Raw genomic sequence first — 20,458 nt, 5'->3', positions numbered from 1 at the left:
GCAGCTGCACTTCATGGCGTTACTAAAAACCTTTGCTTTTGTCACCCGGGGTCAAAATTTATCCTTGGTGAAATTCCATTGACTTAAAATAAGCTTATGCCAAAGAGGAATCCAACTCAATGCCTTCAGGTAATGAAACATGGTTCAGTCTTTGTGCTAAATATATGTATTTTTTTTCACTCCAAATTCATCTCTCCTATGACTTACAGCCTAAGGGACTTCAGGTTTTTTTGTCATTAGGTTCAGAGGATGAAATTATTTCTCTTCCTTGAAAAGGCATATATCTGGTCCCTGCATTTTCTCTACACTGTAACACCACCAGTAGTAAAATAATGGCACTGAATCATACAAGCATATTTCAGTGGAAGGAGCTTATAAAAAAAAGATTTGCAGAAATTCAATACAATTTACATGTGAAAATAGTAATTGTTTTTCTAACAGCAGATGCTTCATTTCTTGTTGAGACACCCCAGGATCACATTTGGGAATGCTGGATGTCAGGTGCTACAGCATGTGAAGTCTAATGTTTAGTTAACTAAATATGCCCTTCTCACATTTTTATTAATTAAAGGGATTGAGGCTTTATGTTATTTATAAGACAAATGACAGATGGAAAAGCCAAGAAAGAGTTAATAAGGGCCGGCAATAGAGAAAGGATATTAAAAGATCTACAAGCAAAACCTCAAATCCCAATTCCCTTCAGAAAACAAAAGAATTATTTTTAGCAAAGTATTTATAAAATAATTATGTGAAGCTTAGAACTTGTTAAAGAGAAGTTTCTCTTTAAAAAACAACTTGAATAAGTTTCCTTACAAAGACAAGGATTAATGCCATTCCCCATTCCTTGACATAAAATTTTCCTCAGAACTACTTTCCATCAGTGGAGTACTTCCCTCCAGAGACCCTCAGTAACGCTGCCATTTGCCTGCATCTGTGCAATTCTGGTACTGCATTATGGGCTTCATATTCCTTAGGATTCATTTGGCATCACCCATAACCAGCTTTAATCAAAGAATAAGATATTCATATTTAGTGATAAATGCTCAGGTTCAGAAACACTTCGATATACACTCAGCTATTCTGCTGAGTCAGGACCCACAATCCCACATCCTACTGCTTCACATGGGTGCAGAATTGTGCAGAATTCTGCTAAAATTCAACTGTTTTTAGCTTGAGAGCCTTGCTGATACAGGAAAAATGAAGTCTGCTCAGTTCAAGCCATTCCAAGTCTGTGATACAATTACCTCTTTGAAAATACATAACCCTTCTCTGTATCCTGACTCTCTAAATTCTTCAGAAGTTTTGTGTGGGTTTGGAAGATAAAAAAGCACTATTTATGCATAAAACACATAGAAATGGCACAGGATTTGACTCAATTCAGTTGCTGAAAGACAGACAGACGACCAGATTAAAAATGCAATTTACAAAGGAATAGATCATCATGCACCACAATAATGCCGAAGAAATTTAAGTCAGGGGACACAGATTTAGTACAGCTTCCCAGTTTTAATCAGTCTTTGTATTTAAAGTGCTCATTTAAAACAATTTCCTGCTTGAAAGGTATAATGTTTTGTGTGAAATGAAAATTAACTCTCTTCTTATGTATATTTTGGCATCTCAAAGTTAGTATGTGGTATTAAGATGTTTCAAATCACCACCAGGGTGCTGAAGGAGTACAAAAATTAGAACAATTTCCACTTTTAATAGCAAGACATTGGTTTCTCAATAGTATTTCTCAGAACTGAGAGCACATAATCCTCCCCTGAAGCGCATGGGCATTCCCTTGCAGCCAGTGCAGAGAGCTTGCAGCCTTTCTGACATGGCACAGCACATGAACCTCTGCTCCTCTAGTTCTCTGAGACTGCAAATCTTCAAATGTTCTGAGCACTGGTTCATCTCACCCTCAAAAGTCTGAACACCCAGACCATAAACTGACAGGAACGGGTGATTGTACAATGGAGGCAGAAGTCAGCTGATTATGAGAAAGAAGGGAAAGGGAGCTAGAGAGTGAAATCCTCATCCATTCAAAAGCTGCAAGCTGCCTGTGCTCTACTTCAGCCCTAAAAATTCAAGATCCATCCTCTGTCCCTTCATTCTCATCCTCTAAACACAATTTAAACAAACAAAAAACTCCACACCTCTGGCGACAAATACTTTGGAGGAAAAAATAAATATTACAGTTTAATTACACCTGGGAAATATCCAGCAAACACTGTTTAAAACTGAAGGAAATTTGTGTGAGTAACTCCCAGTATTAATTTCTATTTTTTTTTTAGATCATGTCCTTCACCTTCCAGTATAAGTTTTTTACTACACTTTGAAAGCAGTCATATACTGCTTTTGAAAACACAGTGTTCAAGGTCAGGGGAAGTTAATCTTTAAAAAAAAGAAAAAGCAGATGTCATGACAAGCCCGTTGCTTCCTGTTGCTCTGCTTATTAACATGGCACCCATCATCACCATATCTGGGGGGCACAGATCCAGAAGATACACGAGTTGCAAGTGAACAGTCTTATTGAAAATGGAGCACGCATTCTTTGAACAGTGTGAGACTACTTATAAGAACAAGTATGTAAAAAGAAAGAAAAAACAGCTAGGATTACAATAGAGCAGAGAACCAGCAAGTAAAGAGCTGTTGGAAGAAAACCTAAAAGACAGACCTAACATGAGCAGATAAACCAGTAACATCAGTATTACAGAAAATAGGTAAATTCTTCAATATATCTGTTCTTACAGGGTCTTCATCTGCCTGACCACAACAGTGAAACTCTGTCAGAAAGAGAGAGGCATCTACAAGTCAAGCACAGGCAATGCTAAATATCAAGGGGGTTGAAGGAGAGTGAACATGGCTCTATGGGCAAATTCTGGTTGGTATCAGATGCCACAGCTGTGCTGCTTTCTCAGCAGCAGGAATGATTTGCGCCAACAGAGGATCTACCCAAGAGGCTGAAATGAGAACCTTTGGCCATAGGCTGTATCACCCTTCTGTCTTCTTTCCAGCTGAATAGTAATGCAGGAAACAAAAAATGAAAAATAGGAAGTTCAAGTTAAAAAATGTTCCCATTCCTTAGTGAAAGGACCTGTCTTGTTGAAGGTTTTGCTTTCAAGGTCTAGAGCAGGTATACATTTCAGCTGTCCTCTAAGACATTTTATTAAGACATGCATCGTGCACCCAACTGCACTAATTTGCCAGCAAGATAAAGAAATATGTTCCAGCCTTTGATTTAAGCCACATTAGGACAGAGTATTTTTGCTCCAAGACTACAAAGCCAGACTAATTTAAGAGGTTATCCAAGGCCTGGATAACTGTGTGCAGTTCTTAGCGTTTGTGTGGAGTTCCTACTGCAGGTTGCCAGACCTTAATTTAATCCCACTTCAAAAACTTAATTCCTTCAGTCGGGTAGATAGCTTGCCAGCAGTTTTTCTCTCCATCCTGCCTTGGATTTTCCATGAAGTAGAAAAATCTCAGAGTAATCAAGGTTTTCCTTGCAGTCTTCTTCTGTCCAAATAAAGCTGTATTAATAAAAGCTTACAAGAAATCCATGTACAAGACGAAAGCAAATCAAATTTAGAAAAGCATTTAGCTACATACATCCAGGTAGTATGAGGAGGTAGAAAAACAGGCAAATAGTCTTTTCATCTATTCATTTTCAATGCAGTTCATGAGGTGTAATCATTAAGCTATAAGCTTGAAAAACATGTAGATCTGTGACTCATCTTTGACCATCCACTTCTGTGCATCATGTCATGTAACTCCAGGGGTTTTTGGGGGGTTTTTGATATACTTAACATGCTAGTATCCTCAAGAGCAAGAATAGAAAAAAAGAAACCAAATAAAACATAGATTCTGTCTAGAAGCTCACTAATACCTGAAAATACAAGAACACTGAAGCTATTATAATGTTAGCAAAAACCCTCCTTAAACCAGTAGCAGCAGTTTCAGTATAGGAATGGTAAACAAAAGAAAGGTGTGTTCTGCTGCAGAAGCCTCACTTCTTCAGAAACAAAGAGCAAGCTGAAAAAAGACTGAAATGTAAAAAAATCAATACCCTAGGGAGGTGGCATGCTGCCCCCTGCCTCCCCCAGGCTCCACCACAAGCAAGGAATTTTATTTATACTTCTTAACTTTATTTAGACTTCTAGTTTTATTTATACTAGTACATTAGTGGCTCAAGACTGAAAAAGCACGGGTTCTGTCACTGGCAATTAAGAGCCAAGCCTGCAGTGCCTTGGCCATACGCTGACCAGAGCTCAGGACCTCTGCCAGCTCTTCTCAAGACTAGGAAACATTGTTTGCTCCCACCTGTTCTTCACCCAGAGACACAAACTCCCTGCATTTAAAGTATAACTGATTGCATTAAAAGGACTCAAGATCTCAAGCAGCAAAAGCTCTATCTAAATAATTTTCTCTGTCCTTTCTCAGTTTTAATTATACCTGCATGACATCTCTTTCCTCTTCATCATTGTCCATCGGTTCTTGCTCTTGGCTTACTGTACTCATTATACTCTGTAAAGGACATTATCTAGCTGTTCTCATTAAGAATTTATTGAAAAAATTAAAAAGCATGGAAGAAAAGCAAAATATACAGGCAGGTACAGCCAGAAACCACAGACAGTGCTTCCTCACCTTCCCCTAACAAACTGTGACCCTTCCTACTCCCTTCAGCTAATTTCTTCCCATGCAAATAGAGGGAAGATCAGTCTCCAAGAAAGAAAGAATCTGAAACTAGCCCTCCTCCAAGTAGGGTGCTGGACTAGACTTCCAGAGATCCCTTCCAGCCAAAATAATTCTGTGACTCTACTTATGAATAAGCATCTGATTGAATCCAAAGCTTTTTAAGAGTTGTTTCAAGAATATCTGCCAGAGGAAAACATAGAATTGGGGAGTAAAACCAAAAAAACCACAATGAATTTCGAGACAGACATGTTACGTTTTCTGAACACTGAATAACTTTCTAATAGTAGTACTGTTTGATAGCACTTTTAAATCAGTGGGTTTTAATTAAAGCTTAAGAGATAAGCTGACTTGATAGGCAAGCATTCTCCTCAGCAGCAAAACAGAACTACAGTTGTGATCAATTAAAAGAGCTTTTCTTTTCTGCACTGGCACTTCCTTTTAAAGTAGATTTTTACACATCTAGAATTATACGGATTTGCTCCAAGTAATGGCTCTTCTCAGCCAAGAGCAGCATTGATGTCCTCAGCTTGAGCCGCAGACACACTCAGACACACCCTGCATTGCTGAAAGTCTGTCTGTAATGAAGCTATTGCAAAATGTCAGCATCACGTACTATTAAACAATCAAAGTTACTCATGTTGGATGGATGCCTTCAAGGAGGTCAAACCCAGAGAAAGTCCCACAAGGCTTGAGGGCTTGAAATAACATAATTTTCCATGCTGAAGATGAAATGAAGCCAAATTGAAACACATTTAATTGCTCAGTCCTGTCTCTTCCAAAGCTGGTCATCTTTTCCACAGTGAGGACATCTCAGATTTAAGCAAGCCATCTGTCCACTGTCCATTTTTCCCACTGTCTCATTTTGACTGATTGTATATCCACTTGGCCTCTTCTCCAAAGACCCACACTGTACACCGGCTGGACACACAAGAGGCTTCCCCTTGCAACCACAGAAAGAGCTTTGACAAACAAACATACTGAGTAGAATCACTTCAGTGCTTGAAGAAACTACAGAATAAACTAACTACTTGAACTCTACAGAGCTTTCCTTTCTCTGTCACAAGTTATTGCAACATACTGTTTTAAAAATCCCCAGCTAGGCCAAAATGTGGGACAGGAACAATCCCCTTAAATGGCAATGCATGTTCCTGACCTACAAGGTCTCCATTAACACAACTGTTATTAGAAGGTTTTTGCCATCATCACTAATGGTTGACTATAAATCAGGTTAGACAACTGTCAGGAATAACCAAGGTGAGGTTTATCCCAATAAGGCAGGAAGGATGGACAGACTCAGTGACCGATTATGAACCTTTCTGGGATTTTGTCAGACATATTTTTCATAAAGTCAAATAATTGGGGCTTATTTCCAGATTATAGGTCTTGGAGGCAGCATGGAGCTGAGCTGGTACACCCTTTCAGCCTAGCTCTGTAGGGAGACTCAACAGCCTCAGCTTCACCAGCCCAACCCTGCACCTGGGGAAATAAATCCAGCCTCTTGGAAAGGCCAATAGTTCATCATGCCGGCAGAGCTACCCTGCTTCCACTCCCAAAGCCTTCTATATCAACCTTCCCCATTATAACATATGTGCACCATGCAATTTTTAAAAATAAATAGGTAAATAACCTAAATAATTTACATTACTACTGAAGTCCTTAAATTAAGAGTGAATATAGATGCAAGAAAACATTCTTAGAGGAACAGCATTGTTTCTCACATCATATATGATGCAATTATGTTCACAATAGTTTTACAGAAAACCTAGACATAAACATGAACTTTAGCTGACCTACTTTTTTCAGCATGAAAAAGTATTTCTGATCAACAATTCTAAATATGCACAACCAGTTACACTGAATGCATGATTTGCATAATATCACCAACCTGCAGCTGCAAAGCACAAAACCATCCAAGCAAACACTGAAGTCACACAACTTGACGACATTTTTGTAAATGCTGTATCTTCTCAAATCAACTTGTTTTGTGGCTCTTCATGTAGATTTACTTTCTTTGAAATTTGTGGTGTGCTTTGAAATCAGATCTTCTGGACTTTTAATTGCCTACAGAAAGAAGTAAAAATAAATATTAATACAAATAAAACTTACAGAAATGTCATTAGATATTTAAAATTCTCTCTCTTGTAAGAAGAGAAACAGAACTCTTTCTTAAAGGCCTAGTAGGGGAGTGCATTTTATATTGCCAGATACCCTAGGCACCAATAACCTACTACACTTCCCCCCTATATTTCAGTACTTCTTTGTAGATGTTTCTCCCTTATATTACACATTGTGCAAGTTAGGATCTGCTTGGAAGTGAGGCCCCACAGTCCTTTCTGTCAGCTAATACCAAAGTCCCACTGAAGCCTGCACATGGTACTCACACCCTCAGACATGTTTATTTTAAGTAATCAGCCTTTCTCTGGGGCATATAAACATTTGTTTGCGCAGTTATCTGTTGCTACCTTTATTATAGCATGGAGAGATGTTTCACATATGCTCTAGCTAGTTGACGGGTAACTCAATAAATTTAACTCATCATTTCTCAGTATGACAAACTCTGAAAAGTTTTCAATGCCACTTGACACTAAATATAAACGAAAAACTGTTCAGAATCTTTATTTTAAGAGATTTCAAGACATGATATACCAGGTCAGTTCAACAACTCTAGTATGCTATACTAATAAATGACAATATAGCTGACACCTGCAAGCCTTACAAACATTGAAAATTCTGACCCCAGAATGCATGCTGCAGATTTTGAAGGGGAAACACTTAAGCATATCTATAATATCCTCTTCCAGCTTTTTTTTTTCTTTCACTCTATTCTCAGTCATCTAAATATCTAGAATAATATTACAGACCAAGAAGGTAAAGAATTGGAATGTTGGTATTGTGCCTTCAGAAGCAGATGACAGATGGCATCTTGGCAACCACTAACACTCACCACAAAGCAATGCAAGAAATTACAAACCACCATCACTGGACTAAGTGACAGCAAAATGCTGAGTCAGGATCAAAAAATCTAAACTGTGGCAACATGAACACATGAGGCATTTAAAAGGTTTTTGCCAACATTAAAATGGAATGAAGTACAAGGATGAACAGTCCAACTGTGTTACACAGCGTGTGCCGTGCTGTGCACCAGCAAAAGTATCCTCAACGAAACCTGTACCTAGACCAGCACTTCATGAGCAGCACCCCTGGGCTATGAGGAAACTCAAGAAACTCCTCTGCAGCAGCATTTCGGCACAGGTCATGTGGCAGGGACAGCGCTGCCCTGTGTGCAGGGAGCTGCATCTACACACCTGAAAGGGCTGTCAGAGCCCAAGGCCAGAACTCCAGCCTCCTATAGATCCTTCACTCAGCACCCAGCTCCTGGAACCTCCAAGTGGTCTTGGCAGTGCCCCAGAGCAGTTCTGCAGACTGCTGGGAACACCCACAGACACCCTTCTGCAGGACAGCAGCGTTGTGGGGAGAGCAAGGAGCTGACTGTCTGTCACAACGTGAGGCTTCATGCAGCTCCTTTTCAAGCTCGGTGTCACACGTAAAACACACTTTTGGCAAAAGGGCAAGACAAGACAAATACAATTTGCTGGTATTTCACTAGATGAGAAGAAATCTAAGTCTACCTGGTGATAGTATTTGGTTGCTAGTTCAATTTTTAAATGCTGCCATAAAGAAAAATGATCAAATAGAGCAAATAATGAGGTTTCTAGTCAGTGTTATCTATAGAAGACCATCATTATGTTCTGCAAGATGTCATATGTGCAAACAGGGAATGAAGAAACATTCTGAAATCCAAGTTATTGATGTACAGCTACTTCATCAACAACAATGAACACAACAGAAACCAGAAAAAGAGCAACTACAGCACATATGTTAATATATCAAATAAGAAAACACAAGATATGACTTAGATCACTCTCCCATCTGCACAAACCTCTCATTCTTCATGACAGTTTTATAAGGCACAAAGTTGTGTATAAACAGGGAGTACAAAGGAAGAACTGGAGAGAAAGAAATTATGTTTATAATCCCATTCTGACTTGAGCATCTAAATATGTTAAAATGTCAAGTTTCAATTCAACTTGGATGAAATTCTTTCTGAAAAAGGTGATTTAAAAGAAAGAGAGAACACATACATATTTCCATCTGTGGGAGTGATTTGATTCCTACCACAATCCACTGACCAATAATATTTCCAAGATATAACTCAGAGCTGCCAGCATATGTATGACTGAACAGCCCTAAACTTCTACCATGAAGGGTGAATAATGAAGACAAATGAAAATTTGGAAGAGCTTTCTGAAGAGTGAGCTCACTTGCTTGAAGACATACACTCACAAACTTAAAAAGGAGGGTAAATATCAAACAATATGAAAAAGTGACAAACTGACAGCGAGTTTCATGAATTTAGGATGAATGATACCCAAACTTTCAGTTCCACAGCTGCAATTTAAGTCAAAATACAGACAAAAATGCTACTAATAACTCATTTAAGACTCAACCTACTCAAACTACTACAAAAGCAGACAATTTGTCAATATTTTGCAAAAACTGATCATGTGTGACAGGAATCAGCTACAAAGCTGCTATTAAGTGACCATCTGAAAGTACTGAACAAACAAACAAGTCAACAACAACAAAAAAGGGAGAAAATTAAGCTGTGGTGCAAAATCTGCCAGATTTTGCTTCAGTGTGAGACCTGCTGTCACTAGAAAAAATGTAAAACCTGAAAAGTAGGAAAAGCCAGTCCACAAAATAGGAAGATATTTCCGTTGAGATAAAAGAAGAAAGCTGTGCATAGGGAAAAGGAACCTAAACTATTTACCCAAGAATTAAACACAACTGCTAGTCAACTCGACATTCAAAAGAAATTTCCAAGAGAATCATCTTTTCCTTTGGGGTATATCTGGGTGGCTCTTTTTGTAAATGGGAACACAAAAGGGCATATTAATAGTATAACCAAAAAATCCTGATGTGGAAGAGAAAGAGAAGACATGAGAGTTTTGGGTTTTTTAAACATGCTATCATGCCAATGCTTTGTACTACGACAAACTGCAAGGAAAGCTGGCAAAAGAGGGCATCTGGAGATGGATACCATGGGGTCATTTTCACTAAAATCGGCTGCTGTAAAGGCCACTAGTCCTGGTAAAAGTGAGGGTCTAAAAAGCACAAAGACCCTCTTTTGTTGAGAAATACATATTTGCAGATCAAATCAGGAATATGTGCTACTGGGAACATGAGGAAGAACCTGACTACTACTAGCTTTTATTAGGTTTGAAAAAAGACTGGGGAAATGGAAGGGGAGGAAACACATTTTGAAGTACATAAGGACAAGCAGAGGAGAAAGCACGAGGTTTTAATTTGGTTTCAACAAGAAGCCTTTGTTGCTCATGAGAATTTTGATGCATAAAGCTTAGCTACAGCCCAGTGAAAAGCATGGTGCTTTTGAAAGATACCGAAGTGCTGACTAGAAGGACAGATCTCATTGCTATGCTAAGCTAGAGGACAACAAATGCTGCTTAATTCAATGGTATTTAAAGCAATCTACATTTGTTAGAGCCAGCAGCAGACAAAACACAAATCACTTGAATACACTACTGTTTTCTCTCTGCCATTCACCAACAGAAATAGTTTCCTTGGTAGAAATCTACTAGTCATCTTCCTTAGAATTTCAGTCTTTAGATTTTCTAAAGCTAGCCTTTGAACTAAAAGTCACCTTTAGTACTACAACAAGGTGGAAGAATTCACAGGTTAGAAGCATGATGTTTACTCTTTAAAACATCTTTCCCTACAGATTTTCCAGTGCTTACTGACAGGCACTCTCAGACCATAAAGCTCTGTGATCTATAGATGGCTTGTCACTAAGAAATTACATTCAGCACTGTTCTGACACTAGTAGAAATGTCTCCACCCCCACACCAGCCTAATGCTCTCCAGAAAGGAGATGGGACTCTGCTCTAAAGTGCTTGAAGATGACAAATGAAAATGAACAAGTGTACACCCTGAGATTAGGCTCGGGCTCCAGGACATTCGAGCACCTTTCTACTCAGTTCAATTCTGTACTTCTAGCCAAGTACCTATTATGTAGTAGTCTTCTTGAAATCAGCAGTCTCCTTAGATTCAACTTTTACACACTTTTCTTCTCTTGTTAAATTTATTTTTGTCTACTTCTTCAAAGCTTCTCTGTCCAGTCCAACCTGCAGGTGGGCAGAGTCACAGATTCTGGGGTGTTTCTGTTTCCTATTAAAGGCTTCTCTAGCACAGAAATCTGCCACATTTCTTGCTGAATTGGGGTCTTATTGTTTTATTTACCCCTTTTATTTCTGTTCCTTTAAGCCCTTTCCCCAATAGCCACCATCTATTTCATTAATCAGCACTTAGCTTTCCCACACAAGTTCTTTCCCTGCCTTAACTCTATCCTTCTTCTTGTCTAAACTTTTCCTTTACTGCCTGAAGAATAACTTCCACTTCCTCTCCTCCTTATCAACATGGACTCTGGTAATTCCCTCCTCTTTCCACGTGTGGTGCCAGAGGTTGCACAGCTCTCTACAACACTGCTAACAAACACTTCTCTACCAAAGCAAGCCAAAAAATCCTCCTCCTTTAAGTCACATCACAAGTCCCAACAAAGTGAATGGGGATACTTGAGTGAAGCCAGCAGGATCTGTCCCTTTGTGTTGTTTTGCCATAGCAACGTGAACCCAAGTTTCTAGGTCATCCAAGGCCGCCTTTACAGCAAAAGCTTTTTCACTTTTTGTTTGCTTGTTTTACGCATGGCAACCATTGCACTTATTTAACCAGTTTTTCTTCCATTTGTCCAAGCTGCTTCCTTATGTAAATGTAATGAATACATGCATGCCATGTGTAAGTAAAAAAGACAATCATCTGTAATCAAGTATACCCAATCTCAAGAAAAAAAAAAAAAAACAGACCACAAATAGTTAACTAAATGAGCAGTTCTATAAACTTAGGAATAGAAAAAGAGTTTATTTATAGCCCTGCTCCTATTGAAAATGCATTTTTGAAGATTTCTTTTTATTAGCTGACATTTATCATGTCAATTCTGCATGATTTGCACACATCTGGGTTGGAAAGCTAATTAATAGGATTAGCAAACATTCATGTGGAATTGAAAATTTGTACGTATTTTTAAATGCCTATGTCCAAGGCATACACACAAAGTCCCACCATTCAGAACTTGAAATAGTAACTTATTCATAAACTGTAAAGGGACAGATTCTGGTTTAGAAACAACAAAGTGGTTTCATTTTCAGGGAATATATGAATTGTAATAAAACTAAAAATCCTGACATATCAAAAAGCCCAGGGAAAAAGTAACTCTGATGTCCTGCAGTTCACATGCTGCTGTGCTTGTAATGGGACATTTCAACAAGTCACAGTTAAAGGCTATGGGAACTGGAAGAGTGCCAAAGGAAGATGTTTTATGCCATTTAGTAATTGTGCCCCTCTACTCCATGTGATTTTTGTTTCAGTATTTTGTTTATTTATTTCCTTATTAATGTATTAAAAGGTAGCCTGCCAAAATACAGGAACAAAAATATACACAAATAAGTCCAAAAAAATGTTAAACCATTCCACCTATTTAGTAATAGTATACTGGAGGGGAATTTTTCTACCTGGTACATATTTCACCCACAGCTGGAATGAAGCTCCAGTTTGCATGGGGGTGTCTATTCCCAGTATCATTTCATAATCAACTTCCCCTTCAGCTTCACAACTTTCTTTTTTTTTTTTTTTAATAATTTGATTTTATTGCTGTGAGTTTAGACAACACGAGACCCTGGAAGTTTCAGCTGAAAAATCATTGCATAAATATAGCACAAAAGTAAGAGACAGTTCACAGAAACAGGAAAAAAATAATTCTGTTATATACTCCCAGGACTTCCCCCAAACACAGAGAGGTATGCAGCTAAATCTTCCTAGACTGAAGGCAAGGTTTTGCTTACCAAGTGTAAACATGAGAATAGGCTCTTACAGGATCAGGATGCAGGAGAGTTTCAATAGGCGGAAGGGAAGGAAGTGCATTCGGGCATCTTTTAGTGGAAGGAGTACACAAGACTTCCACAAGGAGTAGACTGGAACAGATTGCTTTTTGACAACAGCAGAAATTCCTAGAGGTTACTGAACCTCTACAGGAGGAAGCACAGATAGCACTGCAGACAGAGTTTAACAAGACCAACATCCTACACGTAATCCGAGTACCAATTCAGAATTTTTTTACTTTATCATAGAGCCCTCAGGAACTTCCTACATCAGGACATTTCTAAAGGAAGTGGAGAAAACAAGAGGCTGGGATACTGTACAGCTCTCATAATGTAATGACACAAGTAATCTGCAGTCTACCAACTTCAGCCATGTATTTTCTGTGCAACTCAAAGCTACTCTATTATCTCACAGGCAAAAAAAGTCATAAAAGGACCTCACCTTGGCCACATCAGCACCCCCTTAACACCTGCCTAGAAAAACACTACTTTAGGCATTTTGTTTCCAACTTCTGGTCAGAAGATTGACAAGAAATCCTGCTGATCTTACCAGGGAATACCAGCATGACAATTATATGCTACCTTTCTGATTCTTAAGGAAGCAGGACAAAGGAAAAAACCAGATTACTAAAAACATACATACATAAAAACATGGCAACCCAAGAAATCTCAAATGTACATTTAAATACAACTCAAGTTCCCAATTAACAAGTAATATCTCACCTCAACTAACAGAAACCAAGCTTATGTTTTTTTAAATGGGACTCACTGCTTCTGAAAAGTTTACTCTAAAACAAAAACAAAAGCAAAAGAAATGGCAATCTTCACACTGACCAAGATCATCATAACTTGCATAAAAAAACCCCATCCCTACAACCTCTCCTTCTCATAGTTAAATTTCTTTGGACTAATTACTAACTTTTTATTGTTTCTAATTTGAAACAGAATAGGTTTCCTGGCACTGGACTATCTTCACAAACACAGTAGCAGCCAACAACTTAACACAAATTTAATTTATCTTACGTTTTACTTGGCTGAGTTTCTAATTACACACCTAAACTAAACAGATAACAGCTCTAATGTACCTATCAAGACAGATATAACCCTAAGGAAGGCATCACTGTGGAACTGAAGCCACAGCAGGATAGAAAGTTAACAACAATTCAGAAAGACTTCTTCCACTCAGGGTAAAAGATTTCAGCAAATTGCTGTTAATGAATGCTTAGCGCTGTTGTTTTAAAGATTGAACTGCAAAACCTTAGGACTGTATCTAGAAATATTCTACCTAGAACCTTCCCACTAGGAAAAAAACCTAAATCCATCACTGGTGGATTTAAAATGACCTCTACACATTTAGAAAAGTAGTTTTGAAACCATAACCTGTAAATATCTGTAACTGTCTGGGTTAATTGTGAGAAATCCACAAAAAGTATAACAGAAAGCAAGACTATAGCATTAAACATAAATTCACTGTGTAAGGATGCAATCCTCTTTGGGAAGGGTAAAACAAACAAAAAAGATAGTCACTAAATAAGTAAACAGGATTGAAAATCAGCACTTCCCATTACAGGGGAATTGGATGAGGTGATACAAACCAGCCACCCTCGCTGCCATGGACCATTAGATACTACAAGAAGTAAATTAACAGGTTGAAATATTGACTACTAGGTATTTTAAAATTAACTGCATGCATTATCAAACCCACATTTTGGAAAAAAAGTCGAAAAAACAGAACAACAAAAGAAGTGTGTCTTTTGGTCTCTAGAGTAAGGCAAACTCTAATAGGCAGATAGATTAATAGATTATTTCTTCAGGTTGCTAAACAAGAATGCAAGATAAACACATTTACCAAAATTTAACTGTTAGCCACTAAATTTTCAGCTGCACATCCTACAGATAGGAAACTTCTCCCACACAAATAGGGAAGTCCTTGAAGTGACACACAGTGAAAAGAATGAGTCAAAAGGAGTTTCCCTTTGTGTAGGGGTATCTACCCTTTGTCTGTCAAATAAATAGTGTCACTCAATTTGTTGAGCAGAAAAACACATTCAGGTTGGAGCAAAATTTTTTCATAAAAATTTTTATTTATAAGCACTTTATTGGGGATTTGTTTCAGTCAAGATATGAATCACTAGCATGTTCCACTCAGAATTTCCTTTAATTTTTTTACATTAAATGTATAAATGACAATTGTAAAAAAAATCTTTGGGCATAGATATGGGGAGAGGGAAGACCACAACAAATTCCTGTAGTCATATAAATAAATTGTGCATCTTTCTGCCAGAAGGAAATTGCTACACCTCATCACTGGAGTCAACCAAATCACCAGGTCTACAAGTATTTAGAAACACTGCTGATTTTAACTGCTAGAGGGAGGAACTAATCTATCCCAGAACACAAGCTGTACATACTGGAGGAGTGACTTGGTTCATTAATGCAATAGCTTTATTACAAGAAAAGGCTGATCTTTGCAAATAAGGCAACAGCTGCTCCTTAAAGAGAATTTTGTTTCATTCAAATCATTGTCAAAAACAATGTATCACATGTGATAAAAACTCTACCATAGTTCTTAATCACACAGTGTCAAATGCAGCTAGAGTCTAACAACTCCTCAAATACAAGGCAAGAGGACAAATCAGTCTTCAATCCACCTCTAGCTTCTTGGCAAAGAAATACATGAATTCAGCAAATTTATACTACACAATAAGCTCACTGGATACTTTGGGATTTTTTTATTATCCCTGACTCACACAATATAACTCACCAATTTCCAACAGAAAATGCCTATGCTTACAAAGGAGAATCAGAGAATAAGCAAACTGCCATTATTCTTTAGAATCACTAACAACACCTAACATATCACAGCCCCTATTGCCTTCTGTGCAGGAAAACCATCCCTACGCAGTAGCTCTACAATTAACTTGTTTCAGACCCAAGACCTCTAGATAAGCTGTTCTCCTGCAATCAGAACAGGACTTTTGCAAGGTCACAACTGAAATCATCTAAAAGAGAGGCCCCTTCCCGCTGACTCTCAAAATCTTACAACAGGAAAGAAGAAAAAAAATCTGAATCTGGCCAACTAGTGTCCTGAAATTAGACAGATTATTACAGAGAAGTGCTAAATATAATACAATTAAATTTTTTACTAAGAAGCACATGTAGCTCATTTTGAACTACTATTCACAGGATGAAGATTAAATTTTTATTTTCACATTTTTCTCAAAAACACCATTCGTTTCACTATAGAAACATCAGAAACTAGCATACTTTCCAAGGCATAATTATTTATAAGCAGTACAAATCAACAGTAACTACACTTAAAATGCAATATATTCTCTGCTGAACTTAACAAATACAACTACTTGGGTGGTAATCAAGGCCATAAAGCAAGTTCTTTAAAAATATTTTGTGATACTTGAAATAAAAAAAATATGGAATATAAATTAAGCAGCAGCTTTAAAATCCCTCTTTCCACCATTTCCAGAGATGTGTAAATCTCTTTCATTTTGGCTACCACAGAGTTAATTGTTGCTGTAATAGCACAAGAAATGCTGCTCTATTGGATGACTGCCAGCACATAAAAATGCGAATCCACAGTGATGGATAAAGCAATTCTGATTGCACTAGTTTTTGCTAGTACATTTTTATGACAAAACATGCTTCTATTCATGAAGCAGCTAGAAACTAGCATACCACTGTTAATCACCACAGAAATTACTGCTATAGAAGTAATGCCTATTTTTAATACACAGATATTATGTGAAACTAGATCAAAAGCGACACGATTGCAAAGATATTTGCAATCTATATCCCAGAGAGTATTTTCTGAGATTCACATAAATAGCCCAAGACTTGGTAATTCACATCTTAAATGTTAATACAATATTATTGGAGGTATCAAACAAAAGAATTTTATGACAAATTAGGCAAAGATTTACAAATCACATTAAAGCAGAAACTTCAGTTTGGCTTTAGAAATTACACACTTCATCTCAGAGAACCATCTGGAGAGAAAGTTTTGGTATTCCATGAAAACAACAGAAGATGAAGATTGGCAATGGATTTTAACATACACCTTTTGTACATTCAGTAGCAGGCAACATCATGTAATGCTCTTAGAGAACATTGCATGGCCATTGAAATATGCATATACTTTATATATGTTTATATATATACATTTTATACCTCACTATGCAGTTAGTGCCATTCCAGATGCAGAGCTTACATGTCTTGCTTTAAACCCAACCTGGGACTGTTAATCTCACTTGAACTGTACTGTGTCTGTACTTGCTCTAACACCTAATGCTGGTGGAATATCTGACTGTTATTACTCACAAGCAGCAAATTGGCTACTTGGTGGCAAATGCTCCTTGGCAAGTTTTTATCCTACCATCAGTGAAAGGTGCCTTAACCCCAAGCAGAAGCAGCAAGATTCTTGCATTTACTGCAGGTAAGAGCCCGTTCCCCAGCTCTTACTGGGGAATAGCTACATGCTGCAAATTCCCATTCTTCACTTTGCATTCAGACATCTGTTTGTACATCCATACCTTCAGTATTTGCCATCTGGCTGCACCAGACTTCACAGACCAGAAATAATACGGATTGGTGTAGGCCATCCACATAACCTTCTTTGGCAACAACCTTTACATTCAGTATTGGTACAAAAGCCTTAATAATTATGTCAATATGAATCAAAAAGGAAAACCATTATTGCTCTGTGCTGGGACCATCAGTTGACCTCTACAGTAATAAGCTGTATTATAATAAGTAATGACTTCTTAAAACCTAAGAGAATATCTAAAAATATTCTCTCTTATGGATATCCTAAATACTAGAAATAGTTTCTTGTGAGAATATAACTGGCTTGCAAGTCAACTTGAGCTCTCAAGATGTCTATATGCAATCATAAATGTGATATAGTGAGAGCTCCACTGTGAAAATATTTTGTCTAGTTCATTATCTAAAACTTTGCGGGATTACTCAAAATATCATTTCTTGGGTTTAATTTACTTCAAACATCTTCAAAGGGAAATTTCACTCAAATAAACCTCTAACGTTTTTGCAAGTCAGTAATGGCTAACAGGACAAAAACTGCATTCAGAAGAGTGGGAGATACGCCTGCTAGAGGAATTTTATAAACAAGTATTTGAAAATAACGTGTTTATTTCATTGTATATGGGTGTTCAAAGTAAATTAGCCTTCACCTTCTAAAGAAATACTATCAAAAGTATAGGCCCAAAGTTTTAATAAATTACAACTGTGGTAGGAGAAGAGACTTTGTAGACAGAAAGTTTTGTGTTCCCCCTGCTGGTTTAGCAATTGACTTCCAAACACTGTTCCTGTGATAGGCATCAAGATGCTGGGGTATGAAAATACCTTTTGCATGCCAGGAGCAACAGCTGAAAGTTACCTTTTAAAAGAATTCACATCCTCAGTGGATATCACTAGATGAAGCTCTGGGCACACAAAACATGCATCAAAATCAACAACGAAACAAGATTTCCCCAGGAACAGAAAGCATGTCAAGAGAGAAAAATCTGAAGTGTCACTTTAAACTTGAAAAGGTTGGACTGCAGCAAACAATTGGGGGAAGCAAGTTTCAGAGTAAAGGACTCTTCACTGAAGGAAGCCAATGACCTGCTCCCCCCTCCAACACACGTCCCTCCCTTCCTCCCCCAGTCCAGCACCAGCTGCAGCAGTAGCCCAGGTCTGCATTCGAAGAGCAGCTCCTCCTCAGCTGGAACTCAAGCCCTGTAAGCTTTCATGGATTAAACTGGAGCTCTTCAAATGAATAAGCATCTTCCATTAACATTTTACTAACACTCTTGATGGGAATACTTGGACAGGACACCTGTGCAGTGCTAATTAAAACCCAGCTACCAACTCATGCTGTGCCAGGCATTCACAGAAAAAAAAACATGGACTGTAAGGGAAATAAAGTAATCTTCATAAGTAGCAATAAACAAAGAGATTTCGTCTTGGGAAGACATTTCATTTACACATGTAAAGTCTTCCATATAAGACTACAACAGTATCAATATCAGTCCTCCAGGTCTCCATGAGACAAACCTAATTGATGCCACAGTTAGTGAGCAAGCAGCTCTCTCACTTTGGATTTTCTATCCACTGGGGGTCTAAGATCAGCCTGTTTGCCCTCACCAAACAAAAAGTAGATAAACTTGGATCAGTATAAATACAGACACAACCAGAAAAGCTTTTTCTTAGAATCATGGCACTTGTATGTCCAAGTGTCCCTTTAATAACTTACAAACTCTATCAGAAATATTCTGTAAAAAATTCACTGCGATGATGATCATATATTTGAGAAGAAAGTAATAAATGATAGCAAATCAATTTTAACAGCTACAGCTTAATAGAACTGAGATAAGCAGATTCACATATGTAAGATTAACATCCCCAGCAAGTGGAAAAGGCATAGCTAGCTGCACATGCACACTATGCCTGAAGAAGTCCTTTTTGTTGAAAGGGACAAGTACCACATCTTGTGCTGTTTGACATCAATGACAATGGCTTTGGAATTACAACTGCACTTGAAATTGGGGAAAGCTCATCTTTAAAAAGTCACTTAGTTTACATCTAACACTGAAGTCACATTCTTGTTATTACTAAGAGAGCCGTACTCAGAAGCCTGCAGTGACTTGACTCCAGTGCATCCCCTACAAAATATGCAGCAGTAACTCCCACATGTCAACAACTCCTCAGAGAAATAGCAGCGAAGGGACATTATACCGGACTTTATATCATTCTCACTTGCACTAAACTCGCACTCCGCTCGTAGGTTGCCGAGTTCTCACCTGGCCTCCTGCAGGGTACGAAGACACACACAGCAGAGCGAGCCTCTGCAAAGGATTTCTCTCGGTGCCCGTAACTCGCCCAGCACGTACCAGCCAGCCGGACACAGTGACTGTCGCTGGGACACCTGTAGCTCCCCCTCCCCAGATGTCCCCCTCTCGGTTCTCCTCTCAACTCCCACAGGGAGCCCGGGGCTCGCACGGTCCCGAGGGGCGAGCCGCTCCCGGCGCTCCTCACGGCACGCGTGGGGACGCTGACCGCCCCCGGCAGCTCCCGCGCCTGGCGGAGCCCCCCGGGACCCTCCCGCTCAGCCTGCTCACGGTGACACCTCGAGGGGCGCACACCCCGCGCCCGCCACCTCCCTGCGGGGCGTCCGAAACGCCGCTGTCGGGGCCGGAGTCGCGGCCGCCGCACCCACCTGGCGGCAGGTCCGTCCACGCCGCGTCCCGCAGGGCAGGCGCGCAGCAGCGATGCTACGCCATGGGCACCGCCGGCCGGGACGGGAACGCAGCCCTCACCAAGGCCGCCCAGCGCCGGCCACTGCCGCCCGGCCCGCGGTGCGCGGAGGAGGCGGCGCGGAGGCGGAGGCGGAGGAGGTGCGTGTGCGGCCGCCCGGCCCCCGGCCCGGCAGTAACCCCGTGGCGCACGGGGCGGGGCGGGGCCGCCATTGGGCGCGGGGCGGAGACAGCGCCGTGACGGCCGCGCCCGCTGCTACCGCCCCTCGCGCCCGCGTGCAGCGAGCGCGCGCCGCGGCCCCCGTCCCGTCCCGCACCTGAGCCCCGCCCGCCCCGCCGGGAGCCGTGAGGGGGTCTCAGGGTCGCACACGGCTCGCCTGTGCTGGCAGCCAGCAGCTCGAAAACCTCCGCGCAGCCGGGGCGGGTGGCACAGACCCCGCTCACGGCAGCCGGGGCCGGCAACGGCCTTTAAGTTACCGGCCTCGAAACCGCGTGAGGCCGCCG

At 39.7% G+C, this 20,458-nt stretch overlaps 1 protein-coding gene across 3 annotated transcripts in view; it reads right to left on the bottom strand.

Moving 5' to 3' along the window:
* TGFBR3 (transforming growth factor beta receptor 3) overlaps positions 1–20,107 on the bottom strand; it is a 115,102-nt gene extending 94,995 nt beyond the window's left edge. For 2 of the 3 annotated variants that reach the window (XM_058842550.1, XM_058842552.1), the window contains exons 1-2: positions 19,918–20,107; positions 6,563–6,738 (exon numbers count right to left, since the gene is read on the bottom strand). In XM_058842550.1, coding sequence (XP_058698533.1) covers positions 6,563–6,623 — 61 coding nt within the window. In that variant the 5' untranslated portion in view covers positions 6,624–6,738; positions 19,918–20,107. Of the gene's footprint in view, positions 1–6,562; positions 6,739–19,501; positions 19,797–19,917 lie in introns of those variants that run through there. The other variant, XM_058842551.1, reaches the window with a different exon arrangement.
* Positions 20,108–20,458: the final 351 nt, after the last annotated feature.

This window comes from Poecile atricapillus, chromosome 7 (assembly GCF_030490865.1).
Source record: "Poecile atricapillus isolate bPoeAtr1 chromosome 7, bPoeAtr1.hap1, whole genome shotgun sequence".
Lineage (NCBI taxonomy): Eukaryota > Metazoa > Chordata > Aves > Passeriformes > Paridae > Poecile > Poecile atricapillus.
This window is presented reverse-complemented; position numbering and strand designations above follow the sequence as displayed.